Below are 18,047 nucleotides of genomic sequence, written 5' to 3'. Positions count from 1 at the left end.
ACCACAGTTGGGGTGGCCTGAACAGTAGACATTAATTTTCTCCTGGATCAGGAGGCTGGACATCCATGATCAGGGGGCTGGGAAATTTGGTTTCTGGTGAGGCCTCGTTTCCTGACTTGCAGACAGCCACCTTCTCTGTGTCCTATCATATGGCCTTTCCTCTATGAAAGGTTGGGGGTGGGATGGGTGGTGTTCTGGTGTCCCTTCCTCTTCTCCTGTTGGACTAGGGCCCACCCTTATGACCTCATCGAACCTTAATTACCCACCCCAAAGGCCCTATCACCAAATAGGAGGTCAGAGCTTCAACTAGGAATTGTGGTAGGGGGTGAGGATGTGATTTAGTTCAGAACAGCAATTTGTAGGTCACAATCTAGGGACCAGGAGGAATTCTCTGTCCACAGTCCTCTTTCACAGATAGGAAACCAAGACCCTGGAAGTTTCTCTTGCTTTTTGGAGAGAGCCTGGGCCCAAACCACCTGCTTCTGGGTCTATGTCTCGGTTCCACTGTCTCTTATCTAAGTGAATCTAAGGTGTTTAGAGCTGATAACTCCCAAAACACACCTACTTGAAAGTCTTCTGCAGAGGCCCTGAAGGACCCTGTTGTATTTTTCTTGACACCCTCGTTGCCTGAGACAGCTCCGAATCATACTGTGTGTGTGATAGAGATGTGTTGAATCGTGCAAAACTCAGAACCTTACCATTGACTAGAGCAGTGCCCAGGAAAACATTTTCAGTAGTAAATGACTTGGAAAAACTCCCCCTTTCCTCCAACTTTCACTTCCTGACAAGAGCTGCCCAAAGTGTGCATACGGCCCCCACGTCACACAAACACCCAGGAACGAGTGTCTGGACCGCGTCTGCAAGCCCAGATCTGCTGTGTTACATCTTTCCCTCCTTCGAAGTAATTTCTCCCACCTCAATAGAGTCTTCTAAAAACTGTCTCTAAATGACTGCGTTTTCCCCTGAATAAGTTCTCCCCAGTACATCCTGATGCTGGAGCATGAAAAGGAAGGTAAAGGCGTGAAATCAAATGGTGATTGCTAACAATGAAATTTAGGCTCATAAAATCAAGGATATTATTCAAAACTGTGAGGTAAATTAGTCTCATTCATTCTGATGGGGCTAGACTCTATGGCTGTGTGTGCCTTCTTTAATTAACATGCTGAAAAGATGTTCTGATTGGGATTATTAATGAATGCAGTGAAAATTCTTGCTGCTTGTAAGGCTTCTGCCACAGACGGTTTACAGACACCCCCCCCTCCCCCCGCCTGCCTTTTCTTTTTCCACAGATTCCTTACACAGCTTGACAGATGGAGTATTCATCTTTGAAGCTGTTTCCACAGAAGATAGCAAAACCATGCAGGGCTACGATGCTATTGTTGTCGAACAATGGACGGTTCTGGACGTGAGTATGGGATTGGCAGCGGGGCTTTTCTTATCTGGACAGTGATTGTTTTATCCGCTTGCTCCTCAGAACGTGGCTGCTGCTGGATGTGGCTTTCCTCTGAACAGCAGTTGGACCTCCGTAGACCCTATGAGGACCCCTTTAGTCCTTGGGTGCCGCTCCTGTGCCACCCTCCATCGTTGGGGGATGGGCCCTGCTTTTTCCCTTTCTGTAGAGAAAACAGACCATGTGTGTGCCAGACCATTGGATAGAGAGATTCTTCCTTCATGAATTTGAAGGCTCTAAGGGGCAGCAGTGAGGCAAACACAGTCTGTGGCCTCAGTAATAATCAGAGCAACGTTGTTATCAGAGCTCAACGCTGTGACTCCCCTGTTGGGTATCCTTAGAAGGGATCTATAAGCACCTGCGCTTTTAACCATCATAACAAGTCCATGAGTGAGTACCGTGATTGCCCCCATTTTACAGATGAGGAAACTGAGCCATGGAGAGGTTAGGTCCTTGGCCCATCAAGTGCTGAAGGATGTCTTTGGGAAATGTTCAGCCACGAGGCCACCAAAGGGCTATGGGCAGGGGAATTCCTCAAACTATGTTATGTTCCCCTGGGTTTTGGGAAAGGCCGATTAGGTTTGCTGGTGTGTATTGAAAGGCATTTCTCCAGCTGTGGAAACATGGGCTTCTTAAGACCATTCTCCTGTCCACCCGACATCTGGGATGTTTAAAGGTAAGGGACTGATTTCTGAGTGCTCGCGAGTTGGCCCTGGAAGGACACAGGGTTGGCATTGCTCTGAGGGGCGCTGCCAGCCCCAGCTCTCTGTGCCAGAGGGAGGCAGCCCTTTGTGAAGCATGTGGGGCGCTGGGACCTGCTGTACCCTTGTGCCCTTTGGAACTGCAGCCTGTGGTCAGTCCCTCGCCTGGAGCTGGGGTGGATACCCCATAGGCACCATTGCTCAGCGTTTAAGCCTGCAAGCCATTCCTGAGCAGGCCTGAGGTGGGGAGCAAGGCTGCTGGGGGCAGCCATCATCTGAGCAGCGATGGAAAATAGCTGCCTATGAATGTGACCCAACAGAGGACACAGAAAAACTGTAATAATCAGAAACGGGAATTCCAAAATCATTGTATCTGGCGCCAGTTAGGTCAGGAGTCAGGAGTCCCATGGGCAGAGGTAGTGAGGAAAGTGAGGGAGCAGGTGATGAGCTGGTTTGCTGTCAGGCTCCTCTAGTCATTCCCACCCAACCTTGGTCCCAGGGGGCTTCTGTGCCCCTAATTGGAAATGGGCTACAAAGGAAGTGACGCTCTGTCTAAAATGCATAGTCCAGCACAGACACAGAGAACAAGGGGCTACCAAGGGGGAGCCGGGAGGGAGAGGGGAGGACTAGGAGTTTGGGATTAGTAGATGTAAACTATTACATTTAATGGGTAAGCAATGAGGTCTTACTGTATAGGACAGGGAACTCTATCCAACCTCCTGGGATAAACCATAATGGAAAGCAATATTGTTTTTTAAAAAAATATATAGTTATATATACATGTAGAAGCAAGGCACTTTGTGATACAGCAGAAATTAGCATAACATTGTAAATCAACTATAATTTAAAAATTAGAAAAAAAAAATGGAGTTCCCGTTGTGGCGCAGTGGTTAACGAATCCGACTAGGAACCATGAGGTTGCGGGTTCGGTCCCTGCCCTTGCCCAGTGGGTTAACGATCCGGCGTTGCCGTGAGCTGTGGTGTAGGTTGCAGACGCGGCTCGGATCCCACGTTGCTGTGGCTCTGGCGTAGGCCAGTGGCTACAGCTCCGATTCGACCCCTAGCCTGGGAACCTCCATATGCCGCGGGAGTGGCCCAAAGAAGTAGCAAAAAAGACTAAATAAATAAATAAATAAATAAATAAAATAAAAATTAGGAGTTCCCGTTGTGGTTCAGAGGGGTAAGAACCTGACATAGTGTCTGTGAGGATGTGGGTTCAATCCCTGGCCTCTCTCAGTGGGTTAAGGATCCAGCATTGCCATGGCTGTGATGTAGGCCTGCAGCTGCAGCTCCAATTGGCTCCCTAGCCTGGGAACTTCCACATGCCACAGGTGCAGCCCTAAAAAGAAAAAAAAAAAAAGATGAAATAAAATAAAATATAGAGTCCAGTGTGGGCAGGTTATGTCCCCCCGGGGGACCCTCAACTTGCTCAACTCTAAGATGAGGGGCAGTCTGTCACCCAGCCCATGTCTGTCACCTAGCCCACCATGTGTGGTGGATGAAGGCTCCAGGTGGTAGGGAAATAGGAGATAACGGGCAGCAGGCTGAGTGTCTGAGGGGCCCCATCTAGACAAGCCCGTGCTGGCTGCCGTGTGCCCATAGTTTGCTCTGTGACACAGAGCTGTGTCAGCAGGTGATGCATGGCTACACCAGAAACATGCGTGTGTTTTCATACATGTGACGGGCAGGCCACGGGGACGTGTGTAAAATCCCTTGCTGTTGACATGTTAAAATGGCTGTTAAAGGTGAGCTTTGTGGTTTCCTCAAGATGATGACACTGATCCAGAATCATCTACAAAAGAGGTTCTCAAAGCGTGGTTCCAGGACCAGCAGCAGCAGCATGACCTGGGAGGTTGTTAGAAATGCAGATTCTTGGGCCCCACTCTGGACCTTCTGAATGGGGAGCCCTGCAGGAGGGCCCAGCCAACTGGGTTTTAACAAGCTCTCTCGGGGATTCTAAAGCTCACTCCAGTTTAAGAATCAGTGTCTGAAAGGGTAGTTTAGACACCACTTTCACCAGCTGTCGGTGGTAGTGTGACATTCTGGATGGAGAAAGCACCCAATGATTTGTCTTTCTTCAGCCTTTGAAATACTGAACTTCTAAAACGTGACCTTGGTGGGTAACTGGAATGAATATTGACTGTGTAAAATGTCTGTGGCAAGACTTCCTGTTGTGGTGCAGTGGAAACGAATCCTACTAGTACCCATGAGGATGCAGGTTCAATTCCTGGCCTCACTTAGTGGGTCGTGGATCTGGTGTTGCTGTGGCTATGGTGTAGGTCAGCAGCTGCAGCTCTGATTCAACTCTTAGCCTGGGAACTTCCTTAGGCTGCAGGTGCTGCCCTAAAAAGACCAAAAAAAAAAAAAAGTCAATGGAAGGGAGATATGGTTACAAACTAAAGTAAGGATATGGTTGTCTTATTAGTTACAAAAGAGGTGAATTTTACAGGTTAGGTATTAGATCAGGAAGGATTAACGTTCATTCAGAAACTTTTCCTGGATATGCAAATTGGTGTCCATTAGGTCTATTCGCCAATTTTATTTCTTCCACTGATGTTTGAACCTTTTTCCTCTTGACCCCTTCTTTTTGTGTGTTCATCAATTTGGTGATGTTAGTTTTGGGTCCTCCTTCACGCAGACACACGCTTTGGGAAGGCTTTGGCTTTTCCCCTGGAGTCTTGGGACATGAAATAGATTTTTCAAGACCTGTGATGGTACAGCAGAATTTATCACAACCTTCTGATGTTGAACTTTTATTGAACTATACTTCAATAAAACTTTTTTAAAAATGCAAAAAAAAAAAGAAAGACTTGTGATGGGCCCAGTGTTGTACATTGGTCCACACAGCCAATTCTCTGCATCTCTTCGAAACTCCATGTTCAGTGACAGATTCAGCCAGATTGGGAGCTTGAAATTGGCCATGGTGTGAGTATTAGACCGTTAAATTGGAAAGTGCTAGAAATTAGGGGGTTTTCCCCTGGAGAAAGTTGTAAGCAGTTGTCGGCACACCACTGGATGGGCCTTTATTTCATTGCATTTCAACACTGTGATGACAGGTGTAGCTGGCATCCAGCTGGGCAAAAACAGATTTCCTTTTCTTTTCTTTTCTTTACCTTTTCTTTCTTTTCTTTTCTCTTCTCTTTTCTCTTTCTTTCTTTCTTTCTTTCTTTCTTTCTTTCTTTCTTTCTTTCTTTCTTTCTTCTCTCTCTCTCTCTCTCTCTCTCTCTCTTTCTTTCTCTCTCTCCCCCTTTCTTTCTTTCTTATTGAGGTATAGTTGATTTACAATGTTGTATTAGTTTCAAATGTACAACAAAGTTATTCAGTGATACAAATATATATGTATTTATATATGTTCTTTTTAAGATTCTTTTCCATTTCAAGTTATTACAAGATAGTGAATATAGATCCCTGTGCTATGCTGTAGGACTTTGTTGTTTATCTATTTTATAGAGAGAGGTGTGTATCTGTTAATCCCAAACTCCTAATTTATCCCTTCCCCCTTTGGTAACCATAAATTTGTGTTCTATGTCTCTGAGTCTGTTTCCATTTTATAAATAGTTCATTTGTATCATTTTTTCAGATTCCACATGTAAGCGATATTTTTCTTTCTCTGTCTGATTTACTTCACCTAAGTGTGATAATCTCTAGATCCACCCATGTTGCCCCAAATGGAATTATTTCATTTTTTTTTAATGGCTGAGTAATATTCCATTGTATATATGTACCACTTGTTCTTTATCCATTGTCTGTTGATGGACATTTAGGTTGCTTCCATGTCTTGGCTATTGTGAATAGTGCTGCAGTGAATATAAAAGTGCATGTATCTTTTTGAATTAGAGTTTTGTCTGGATATATGTCTAGGTGTGGGATTACTTGATCAGATGGTAATTCTATTTTTAGTTATTTTCAGGAACCTCCATACTATTATCCATAGTGGCTGCACCAGTTTACATTCCCACTAAGAGGGCAGAAACAGATTTTCTTCATTTTCATATAGCGATGGTGTTGATATTGTTCCTCGATTTTCCCCATGCAAGTCTTCAGACTTGCTCTTCCTTCTGGCATTTTTTTGGAGTATCCTCAGATTTCCCACAGGGAAAGGAGAACTTGCAAATGGTGTAGGCAACCTTCATAGGTCACCTCCTCCAGGAAGCCTTTCAGCCTGTCTCTGAAAGCGGGTTTCTTTGTTTTCTCATAATTCTCTCTACAAAAGCCTATTAGGGCTCCTATGATACTCATTATTATTTATTTATCTTCTTGCCTCCCTCCACTGTTTCACTATTTCTCAGCCTGGGGATGTTTATCTTTGTTTCCCAAGGCAACAGTAAATGCTTCATGAATTGGGTTTTTGGTTCATCCCAGGGATAAGCCAGCATGTCACAAGGTTGAGCTTGTATCAGAATCACTTGAAGAGCTTTTTAAAACACAGATGTCCAGGCTTTCCCCCAGAGTTTCCTATCAGCCTGCTGTGAGAATCTCTGTCTTAGAGGAACCACATGGATGCAGCCATACCAGCACCGCCCATGGGGTTCAGTCTGGGGTGGGCTTGCCATGACTCAGCAGTTGGAAGAGGCTGTCAGACCCCAACTCCAGCCCACAGATGGCTTCTCCTCTGCACGTCCCTTGGGGTGTCCGTCTCCCTCGCCTCTGTCCTCGAGACTCAGCCTCTTTCTCTCTACTCCACTCTCTTGGCCCCCAGAGAAGGTCTTTCTTGTTCAAGCCCTGGGTAGGTTCAAGCCCTGTTCAAGCCTCTTGGCCTGTAGTTGACCCTGCTTTTCTGGCAGCCACTGTCCTTCTGCAGCCTCCCAGGGCTCTGACCACAAAATACCTCTGACCAGCTCTTTTCCCACAATTGGGATGGACTGGTCCTGTTCCTGCCTCTTTCCTCCCATGCACTTTAATATCCTCAGCTCTGTGTGCAGCTGTGCCATTCTAATTTCACAACATCTTCCTGGCTTCCCTCTCTCCACACCCATGCACACATGCATGGACACACACACACACACACACATACACACACACTTTCACAGGAAAACCTACCTGGATCTTCACAGCTCAGCAGATGGTATGTTGGAAAGAGAATGTGGAGTCTAGCATCCGGCCTGGGTGGGTCTCCTGCTCTCTTACTTCTAGCTGACCGAGGATGTGTGAAAGAAACCACCTCCTCTTTGCTTTTCCATTTTTCAGTGGTATAAATGGGGATGTGAGTAACAACTTCTGAAAGCCGAGAAGAATTTAAAAAGATGATGTATTAAGAAGTTGTGAATTTAGCACTTGGCATATAGTACGTAAATACTACTCCCTTTTATCGGTCACCTGAGATCATCCATTAGAGAGATGCTATGCCTTCTGCCTTGATCTTGGGAACATGTGGAGTCGAATGCATACAATTGCCTTTTTCTCAGTTGGAAACTTAGGGCCTAAAATAAAAACTGTTGTGAATGAGATGAACATCCACCCACAGGGCGTTTGTAACAGGTATTTTGTTTACATTCTTTGAGTTTACAATCTAGAGTGTGAGCCGAAAGAGTAATTCTTTGAAAGTAAAGAGGGAAGCTGTAGAGACCTGATTGGTAGAGCATGAGAGACAGAGAAGCAGAGACAGCGCCCATCATCTGTCTGTCTGCACATCATCAGCCTGGCTGCCCATCAGAGTTGGTGAACACTGTCAGGAGCTCCAAGAGCCATAGAGCCTTCTCCACCCTCATCCTCTTCCCTGGGCATCTTCCAGCTCCAGGGCTTCTTGTGAAATTTGCCACCAGAATGGAACATATGACAGTATTAAAAAGCATTTTGAGCTGATGTGGTTGGTTGTGGGAGCCAGGGAGTTCATCAGAAAAGTCAGTTAAAAAGAACCAAAGAAAGTCATATTCATATCTTACATGTTATTTAAATATAAAATACATAAATACACATCCACTGGCCAATCTGTTTGAGTTTGGGGACTGCTAATTGGAATCCAGCTTCATCCTTCTGTTATAAACCAAAATTGCCTGCGACAGTGCCTTCAAAGTATAACAAAGGGATCTGACTGAAGAACCCTTCTGTCGTTGTGATTTTTTTTCCTGATCTTTTCCAGCAAACCCCACCACCACCACGTCCCTACAATGGCAATAGTTGCTCGCCTTTGTCAAGTCTCTTTAAAGTATTCTACCTAGTTTTCCTAGAAACATCTTTTGCACTTCTTATCCTTTTAAATAATTTAAATGAAGACATGCAGCTGTGATCGTGGATGTAACTGACCTGAACAGGTGTGGGAACATAGAGGACTCACTCTTTTTTTCCTTTTTCCTTTTTTTTTTTTTTTTTTGTCCTTTTAGGGCAGCACCTGCAGCGTATGGAAGTTCTCAGGCTAGGAGTCGAATCAGAACTATAGCTGCCACCTAAGCCATCGCTCAAGACCATGCTGGATCCTTAACCCACCAAGTGAGGCCAGGGATCAAACCCATGTCCTCATGGGTACTAGTCAGGTTGGTTACCACTGAGCCACAACGGGAGCTCCAAGACTCATTTTTGATGTGTTCGCCTGCACAGCATCCTGGGATCCAAAGGGCACAGGCCTTGTGCTGAGCAACCTGCTCTACTTGTGAGGACCTGGTTTCCCTACAGCTGGACCTGGGCTTCTGCTAGTGCAGCTGGAGGTAAATGGGCCTTGGGGGCACCCATTACAGCCTCTGAATCCCCCTAGGCTTTGTCCCATGAGGCACTGTCATCAGGTGCTGCCTCCATCCTCTGCCTGTGTGTTGTTCAGTCTGCTGTTGAACTGACTTCCACGTCATCTCCTCCCATTAGTTTTGCCCATGTCTCCAGCCTGCTGAGACATTTGTGATCACAATGGTTTTCTCCTCCCAGCCTTGGCCTCCCTGTGCATTTTCTGTGTAGGGTTTATTCTGTCTGATGTCGTGTCGTGACGCTTTGGCATCCTGTGAGCATCTCTCCTCCAAATCCTGATGTGGTCCCATTCCCCTCTGCAGAGGTTTCGGATGCCCCTATCTTTTCACCTAATAGTCACCGTCTTGTCTAAAAGGAACAGCGAGAAGCTTGGTAAGAGGCACCTCTGTAGTCGGAATCTACTCAGGGGCACACTCCACACCCCAACCCGGTCGAACCACATGGTCCTCCCCCTTGTTCTGCATGGGCTTCTGCAGCTTTCTAGGAATCAGCCTTCTGTTTCCAAAAGGCTCCCAACCATCTCTGTAATGGATCACAATGGGATTTGCCAGGGAGGAATGTCAATAGCTTCAATTGCTAAAATTTACTACCTTCTGCTCCAGTAAGGGAGCCAGTATTTATTCTTTTTAAACCATCTGGCCTTTTTCTTTTTTTCTTCATTACCACTATTTCTCCAAGATAATTATTTTGGTTCTGAGATCAGAGCCTTTAGTACCAAAGAGAGCAGGCCTCGGCCTTTCTCTGGTGATATAAAAGGTTTTCCCATGAATGATCACTGTCCTGAAAGGACCAGGCCTTCCCTCAAGGGGGGGCGGGGGGGGGGAGTAACTCCACTCCTGACCCAGAGCAGATCCAGCTCAGGTAAGTCTGGAGTGGCAGGAACGACCCAGGTTCTGCTCTCAGAGCTTTTGCTTTGATCAAGTTCCTTGTGTCCAGCTCAGCTTTGATAGCAAGGGTACTTATCACCTTTTCCTTAATATGAAATTCTTCTAGGCTTGATGACTTTAAATTCATCATTGAAAAATTTGAAGTTTGGGAGTTCCGGTTGTGGCTCTGTGGTTAACAAACCTGACTAGCATCCATGAGGACACAGGTTCGATCCCTGGCCTCACTCAGTGTGTTAGGGATCTGGCATTGCCATGAGCTGTGGTGTAGGTTGTGGACGCGGCTTGTATCCTGCGTTGCTGTGGCTCTGGCCTAGGCTGGCAACTACAGCTCCGATCCAACCCCTGGCCTGGGAACTTACATATGCCACAGGTGCGGCCCTAAAAGAAAAAAAATATATGTGAAGTTTGCTTTGGAAGGCAGGGTGCCAACCTCTCTGAAAATTTTTCAGTGCTCACCCCTACCACGACCCAGCAAGTCCAGACCTCATGTTTATCTCCTCCAGAGAAACAGGGGTATTGTTCACAAGAAGGCAGATAGATAGAGGATATGGTTTCAGCATCATTAGGAAAAGGGGAACAAGATGCAAGGGGAATGGTTAAATAACAGATGTGTGGTCGTTCAGCACCTGGCAGCATAGAAGGAGCTCCAGCAAATGTTAAGTGAAAAAACAAATTGTAGATTAACTGTGAGGGTTAGTGTTATGGGTCATCCTGGTATGGTATGGTTATGGTACCCGGTTGTTTGGTCAAACACCAGAAGTTGCAGTAAAGGCATTTTTCGGTGTGATTAACATTCAAATCAGTAGACTTTGAGTGAAATAGATGACTGGTCCTCCATAATGTGAGCGGGCCTCATCCAGTCAGTCAAGGACCTCAAGAGAGGGCCTGCCCTGCACACTTTGGACTTGCCAGCCCCACAGTGGCATGAACCAGTTCCTCTAAATCAATCTATTGTCTCTCTTTATATATGTATAAAATATATGTATGTATATGTATGTATGTATGTGTATGTGTGCATATATTTTTATATATTTATATTATATATTTTATATATACATATAGATATAAATAAATCTCATGTATAAAAATATCTATATAAATAAAACCTTATAAATATATATGCAAATAAATCTCATATATAAAAATTTCTCCCTATATAAATAAATCACATGTATAAAAATCTCTATATAAATAAATCTCATAGATAAATTATGCAAATAAATCTCATATATATAAACTTCATACAAATAAATCTCACATATATGTCTCTATATTGTCTTGTATATATGTTTCTCTCTACATATAAATAAATCCCTGTATATAACTCTATATAAATAAATCCTCGTATATATAAAAGTTCTGTATAAATTTCTCATATATGTAAATATCTCTCTATATAAATCTCAAATATAAAAATCTGTAAATTTCATATATCTAAATTTATATATAAGTAATCTCATATATAAAAATCTATATGTCTATATATATAAAAACCTCATATATATGTAAATCTCTATATAAATAAATCTTTTATGTATATAAATGGCTACCTCTCTCTGTTTTGTATATATATGTATATATGTATTTATATGTATATGCATGTATATATATATCTTCATTTATTGGTTCTGTTACCCAGGAGAATCCTGACTAATATGGAAATACATCAGTGTAATGCCATTAATGGGAAAAAAAAAATCTTCACAAAATAAGATGATGTATATTCTGTGGAAACGTGTAAATGCAGGAAAAGGCCTGGAAGGGCAGCCGTCAAGCTGATGGCTGTGGTTACTGTATGACTTGGGATGGAAGAGGGTAGGCAGTTTTATCTGTAACATTTTCATTATTACATAGAGAAATATTCATTTTGCTTGAGTAATTAAGAATTAGATTTTAGGAGTTCCCACTGTGGCTCGGGGTGAAGAACTCTACATAGTGTCTGTGAGAATGCAGGTTCGATCCCTGGCCCCACTCAGTGGGTTAAGGATCCAGCATTGCTGTGGCTGTGGTGTAGGCCAGCAGCTGCAGCTCTGATTTGACCCCTAGCCTGGGAGCTTCCACATGGCACAGGTGTGGCCCTAAAAAGAAAAAAAAGTTACGTTTTAGTAGGTAAGCTGGTTGTGTCTCCTTCATAGCCTTTCTTCTCTTAGGCTTCAGACATACTTATTTTCTCTTATGGAAAAAGAAGTAAAATAGGAATTGAATAATTCCGCTTTCTATTGTCTTCCGTATATTCTTTTCTTGTACAGCTTCTTGTTTTGAACATAATTTTTTATTGAAGTATAGTGGATTTACAGTGTTTTAGGTGTATAGCAAAGTGATTCAGTTATACACACACACATACACTTTTTTAGTCTTTTACATTATAGGTTATTACAAGATGTTGAGTATAGTTCCCTGTGCTATACAGTAGGTCCTTCTTGGTTATCTATTTTTTGTAAAGTAATTTGCATCTGCTAATCCCAAATTCCTAATTTATCCTCCCCGACCCTTTCCCCTTTAGTAACCATAAATTTGTTTTCTACGTCTGCAAGTCTTTCTGTTTGGGAAATAAGCTCATATGTATCTTTTTTTTTTTTAGATTCCACATATGAGTGGTATCATATGGTATTTGTCTTTCTCTTTCTGACATGCTTCACTTAGTAAGATAATCTCTAGGTGCATCCATGTTGCTGCAAATGGCATAATTCTTTTTTATGGCTGAGTAGTATTCCAATGGATATGTATGTATGTGTATATATATATGTGTGTGTATATGCCACACATATATGCCATATCTTCTTTATCCATTCATCTGTCAGTGGACACTTATGTTGCTTGCATGTCTTGGCTGTTGTAAATAGTGTTGCAATGAACGTTGAGATCGAACATAACATTAAAAAGTGTGTGTATGTGTGCATGTGTATGTTGTCAAGTACACCTAATCTCATTGGAGACTTAACCTTCTCCCTTTTTTGGCTTTGCCTCACTTCTGTCACCATCCCTGGGAGGTCAGGTACCTCCCTTCTGCCCTAATAAATCCACACCCATCCATCTCTGCAGACTCATTCATTTCCTTGGTGGCATCCAGCTTTTGCTCCAGAGTAACACTTCCACCTGGAGGCAGCTTGCTGCTAGCCAGGGGGCCGTATTGAACTTGCCTAAACCTTTGAAATCCTTCTTGTCTCTAGAAAGGGCCGCTTTGGCCACTAGGAACTTGGTGAAGGACAGTTTAGGTTTTATAATCTGTGTTCCCCGGGTAAGTTATTACTCTTTCCTGAATGTTGGAAATTGTATTTTAAAACTGTAACTTAAAAAGCTGCTCTCAGGTCATTGAGAACTGATTCCTTCCTTCCTTCCTTCCTTCCTCCCTTCCTTCCCTCCTTCCTTTGTATTTTTAAGGCTACACCCAGGGCATATGGAGGTTCCCAGGCTAGGGACTGAATTGGAGCTGCAGCTGCTTGCCTACAACACAGCCACAGCCACACCAGATCTGAGCCTCGTCTGTGACCTACATGGCAGCTCACGGCAATGCCAGATCCTTAACCCACTGAGCAAGGCCAGAAATTGAACCCACATTCTCATGGATACTAGCTGGATCCTTAACCTGCCAAGCCACAAGGTGAACTCCCAAGACCTGATTTCAGATCTGACTATGACCCTGTGCTGGGGTGGTGGAGCCCTGGATATCTGTGTGACCCTCTTTCATCCTCTTCAGTCAGAATTTTCCCTCTGCCTCCTCCTTGGCATCCGCCACTTGGCGAGGGGGGTCATGAATGTCATGTGGATTGTAGCAATGACAGGACACAGAGGTGACAGGGGTCTAGATCAAAGCCAGCTCTCCGGCTTGTCCAAGAGGTGGCTGGCACTCAGTGGCAGATTACATAAGAGTAAAAATAATTAAAGGTGAAGGGGATTCCTGGTTACAAAACAGAGAACATTCAGGGAATGGGAAACCCCAGAGCGTCCCAGTGAGTGACCTGTTCTTTGCCGCCTTGCGATAAGAACACAAAGCTCCACTCCCCACCCCCAGGAGGGAAGAAGATTCCTGCAAAATAGGAAGCAAGGTGTTCAGCACAGAGTGGTGTCTTGCTGACAAGAGGTGCCCTGGGAAAGAGCAGAGACTGACCAAGGCCCCCTGCATACAGTGGGCTCTGGTGGGGTACATATGTGGGTGAGCCATTTGGAAGAGGGCTTCCTGCTAGTGGGAAGGGCAAGAGGAGAAGCAGCACAGAGGAGAAAGCACATCCATTCATTTTCTTCACAATTAGAAGACGTAGTGCATGGTGTCGGTGTTCTAGACCTTAGATGCTTTTTACCAATGTGCTTTCACTTCCTTGTGTGTCTTTGCTGATGCCTACCCCTGGGCTGCAGAGCCTGGCGCTTGGATGTGGGGGAGCCAGAAGTGCCCAGAGGTTTAGATGCCCCCCCCGGGGGGGGGGTCTTTGTCCATCACCGGAGGGTGGGGCTCTGGAAGCCTGGCTCCCTTGTCTCAGCTGGAGACACCCCTGAGTATAACCTACCCTCCAGAGCTTCCCACAGGTGAGGCTGAGCTGCAGTTCAGGGGCTGTTGCATTAACCTTTGTCCTTGCTTGACGGCTTCTGCTTTTTTGTCCAGCTTCCCTTCCCCCTCACCAGGAGCCCTGCCTTCATAAGCTACTCACATGCAAATCCTCAGCATCTGCACTGAAGAGTCTGGCCTAAGATAGAACATGTATTTTTAAAAATGCCATCTTTTTAAAAAGATGATAATGGGAATTGTAGTGCAAATTGAGATAAAACATTATTGTGAGTTTCCTAATCGTTTGAAGCAAAATTCTCATAGTCCAAAAGTATATACATTTGAAAAATGAACCTTTCTCCCACTTCTGGCCATCCGTTCTCCAGTTCCCCTTCCCAGAGGCAGCTCCTCCCAGAGGTACACAGAGGTGGGTATGCACAGACACATGTGTTACAAGCCCCCCCGCCCCCCACAAAGGTGTCGGGTTCTAAGCCCTGAAACATGTAAATGTTACCTTATTTGGAAAAAGGATCTTCGCAGATGTGATTAAAGTAAGGCCCCTGAGATGGGAGATGATCCCGGATTATATGGTGGGTCCTAAGGCAGTCACGTGCATCCTTATGAGAAGAAGGCGGAGAGGCAGGTTTTACATGCACAAGATGTGAAGGCGATGATGCGAACACAGAGCAGAGAGAGACCTGAAACGCTGGCTGGCCCTGAAGGTTGAAGGGATGCAGCCACAAGCTAAGGAAGGCAGCAGCCACCAGAAGGTGGGAGAGGCAAGGATCAAATTCTCCCCTAGAACCTCCAGAGGGAGCTCGGCCATGCTGGCACCTTGATTCTGAGCAGTGATGCTGAATTTGAGCTTTTGGCCGCTGGAACTGTGAGAGAATAGATGCCTGGTGTTGTAAGCCACCAAGTGTGTGGTCACTTGTTAGAGCAGCCCTAGGAAAGGGGTACTGCACGTATCTCCAAGGGAACCCTGTGGCATGGACTTGACCGCATATCTCATGGGAAGAGGGTCTGCGAAGGGCTTTGTGGTCCAGGTGGGAGCCTGAGCTTGCAGTATGGCAGTGGGTTAAAAGAAGTGTGGTGATCTCTTCAGAGAGCTGTGCATCCAGACTGTTGGCCCTGAAGTGATGTCTGTTTGGAGAGATGGACTGGGGTGGGGATGGCAGGTAGAAGCCTGGGGGAGAGGGCCCAAGGGGAAGTGAGTAAGAGTGGTGGTCATGGGCCTCAATATCAGGAGGCTTTCCACTGTCAAAGCAGAATAGCCACCTGGCCATGGCTTCAACAGTAAGGATTTGTCATCACGTCTCACCAGGCCAGAAGTTGGGCAGGGGGCAAGGTGCAGAGTCCTTTTCTCAATACCTTTAGGACATCAGCAAGCCCTGGGGCTGTCACCTTCGGGATGCTGATCCTTGACTTGTTTGCCTGTTCTCCTCGTGTGATCCTAGTCCCAGGGTGGCTGCAGTGGGTCTGAGCATCTCGTGGGAACATGATGACAGCTGGGAAGAGCAGGGGCATTTCCTGCCATGTGCCCTTTCTTATTAGCAAGTAAGACCTTTCCCAGGACCTCCCAAGGAGAGTTTCCCTTGGGTCCCATTGGTCAGGGCTGGGTCACAGACTGACGTCACTGTCAAGATCGTGGTGAGTTGGGGGCTCCAGGGGGTGTCAGCCAGGCCAGGAGACCTTTGGTAGCCAACAGCATCTGTCCCTGAATGGGGCCAGAAGGCGGGGATGCTCCTAGAAGTATTTTAAAGAAGACTAGACTTGGTGGCAGCTTGGACAGTGGGGTGACACAAGGAAGAATTGGACTTCTATTCTCTATCTGTACTTTTTTCTTCCATAAATTCAATGGTCCTATTGTCTCAGACTCCCATATTTCACTTCCTATGCAAAATTTAGTTATACAAGTTAGACCTTTTAAAAATTTATTCAACAAATAAATATCAAGTTCCTACTGTGTATCAGCCACTGTGAAAACATGATGAATGAAGGAAATCCAGGCAGGAAGGATTGATTCCTTTCACTGGGAAGGATGGGGGAGAAGTGCAGGCATTAAAAATGAATGCCCACCCCTTGGCCTTTCCACACCCATAAATAACATCTTTTCCCTGTCAAGCTTCCTGAGGGGCAGCGAGGAGCCCTAAATCACTAGGAACCTTTTAAGGCTCATGAGAGGGGAGAGCCAAGTGTGTGTTCTGGTGAATTCAGAGCCTGGCTGCTGACAAAGGAAGAGTGAAGGAAATCAATCATCACATTTTCTGAATCGTGGGACAAATGCATTTTTTTTAAAGTAGTGTGCCTTGATGTATCTAGTGCATGCCACAGGATGACAAAAAGGAGGCAACCCTCAGTGTGATAAGAAGAGCTTTATCTTTAGGTTTTCCCAATGTGTTTGGGATTAGAGTGGGAGGTGATTCTATAAGAGCTTTAAACACACACACTCTTTATTAAGTTTCTAGAGGTCAGAAGTCCAGGTGGGCTCAACCGGGTCTTCCACTTTGGGTCCCAGAAGACTGAAATCAGGGGTTGGCAGGGCTGCATCCCTTATTAGAGGCCCTGGGAGAAGAATCTGTTCCTAGGCTCAATCTAGGTTGTTCACCAAATCCAATTCCTTGTGGTTGTAGGACTGAGGTCCTCGCTGGCTGCCAGCCAAGGAGTGGTCTTTGCTCCTGGGAACTGCTTGCATTCCTTCTCATGCTTTCCATGTGGTCCAAAAACTTTTTTTTTTTTTTTTGTCATTTTAGGGCCACACCCACAACATGTGGAGGTTCCCAGGCTAGGGGTTGAATTGGAGCTACAGCTGCCAACCTACACCACAGCTACAGCAATGGTGGATCCGAGCCAAGTCTGTGACCTACACTGCAGTTCACGGCAATGCCAGATCCCCAACCCACTGAGCAAGGCTAGGGATCGAACCCATGTCCTCATGGATTACTAACCACTGAGCCACAATAGGAATTCCTCTAAGAACTTTTTAAATGCACGGACAGTCTGGGAGGCACAGATGAGGATGGGGCAAATGCTTCTCCAAGAACTTAGTATATTAAATCAGCGAGTATAAAGGGTTGGAGGATGTTCTTAGTTAAGTGGTCATTCATCACTGCTTCTTGAAATTTGTTCTTTTTAAATTCATTTGGCCAAGAATTTTAGTAAAAGTACATAAGAAGGAAGGGCCTATTGGCAGAGTGAATTGGTTGAGGGGCTACACTCCGTAAAACATTTTTAATGGGATGAGATCTGTCTTCAGGGGCCCCGTGATGCCGTCCTGTGCCTTGGCCTGTTCTCATCTTTCTCAGTGTCTTGAGGGACCTGTGGAAGGACCAAAGCTGGGAGGCTGTGGAGTATGCTGGCTGGCCATCAGGATCCAGAGAACGGGGATGCTCCAGGTTCCACAAAAACATTTCAATTGGGCACAGGGGGCCTGGGGGGTGGGGAGGGCATGTTTGAGAATGAGTCGTCTTGGTGATTCTGGACAAATCACCCAAGGCAGTGGTAACCAGAGCTGCTTTTTCTGAATCTTTGTCTGCTGTCACCTATTTTTGGGACTTCTAAATAAGATTATAATTGATGTTTTCGGGAAGCCTGCTACTCATTTTTTGTTTAAGGAAAAGAAACAGGAGCTCCCTTCGTGGCTCAGTGGTTAAGGAATCTGCCTAGGATCCAAGAGGAGGCGGGTTTGATCCCTGGCCTCACTCAGTGGGTTGCCATGAGCTTTGGTGTAGGTCGCAAACTTGGCTCAGATCTTGTGCTTTAGCTGTGGTGTAGGCCAGCAGCTGCAACTCCAATTCAGCCCCTAGCCTAGGAACTTCCATATGCCACAGGTGCGGCCCTAAAAAAAGAAAAAAAAA

The 18,047-nt window shown here is 45.2% G+C and overlaps 1 protein-coding gene across 1 annotated transcript in view; it reads left to right on the top strand.

The window, feature by feature from the left end:
• Positions 1 to 18,047, top strand: part of RFTN1 (raftlin, lipid raft linker 1) — a 220,424-nt gene that overhangs the window by 170,420 nt on the left and 31,957 nt on the right. Inside the window, exon 7 of the mRNA XM_047768875.1 lies at positions 1,290 to 1,405. Within this exon, the coding sequence (XP_047624831.1) occupies positions 1,290 to 1,405 (116 nt within the window). The remainder of the gene's footprint in view (positions 1 to 1,289; positions 1,406 to 18,047) is intronic.

Source organism: Phacochoerus africanus, chromosome 1, assembly GCF_016906955.1.
Source record: "Phacochoerus africanus isolate WHEZ1 chromosome 1, ROS_Pafr_v1, whole genome shotgun sequence".
NCBI lineage: Eukaryota > Metazoa > Chordata > Mammalia > Artiodactyla > Suidae > Phacochoerus > Phacochoerus africanus.
Note: the sequence above shows the minus strand (reverse complement) of the source record. Positions and strands in the feature narration are given on the sequence as shown.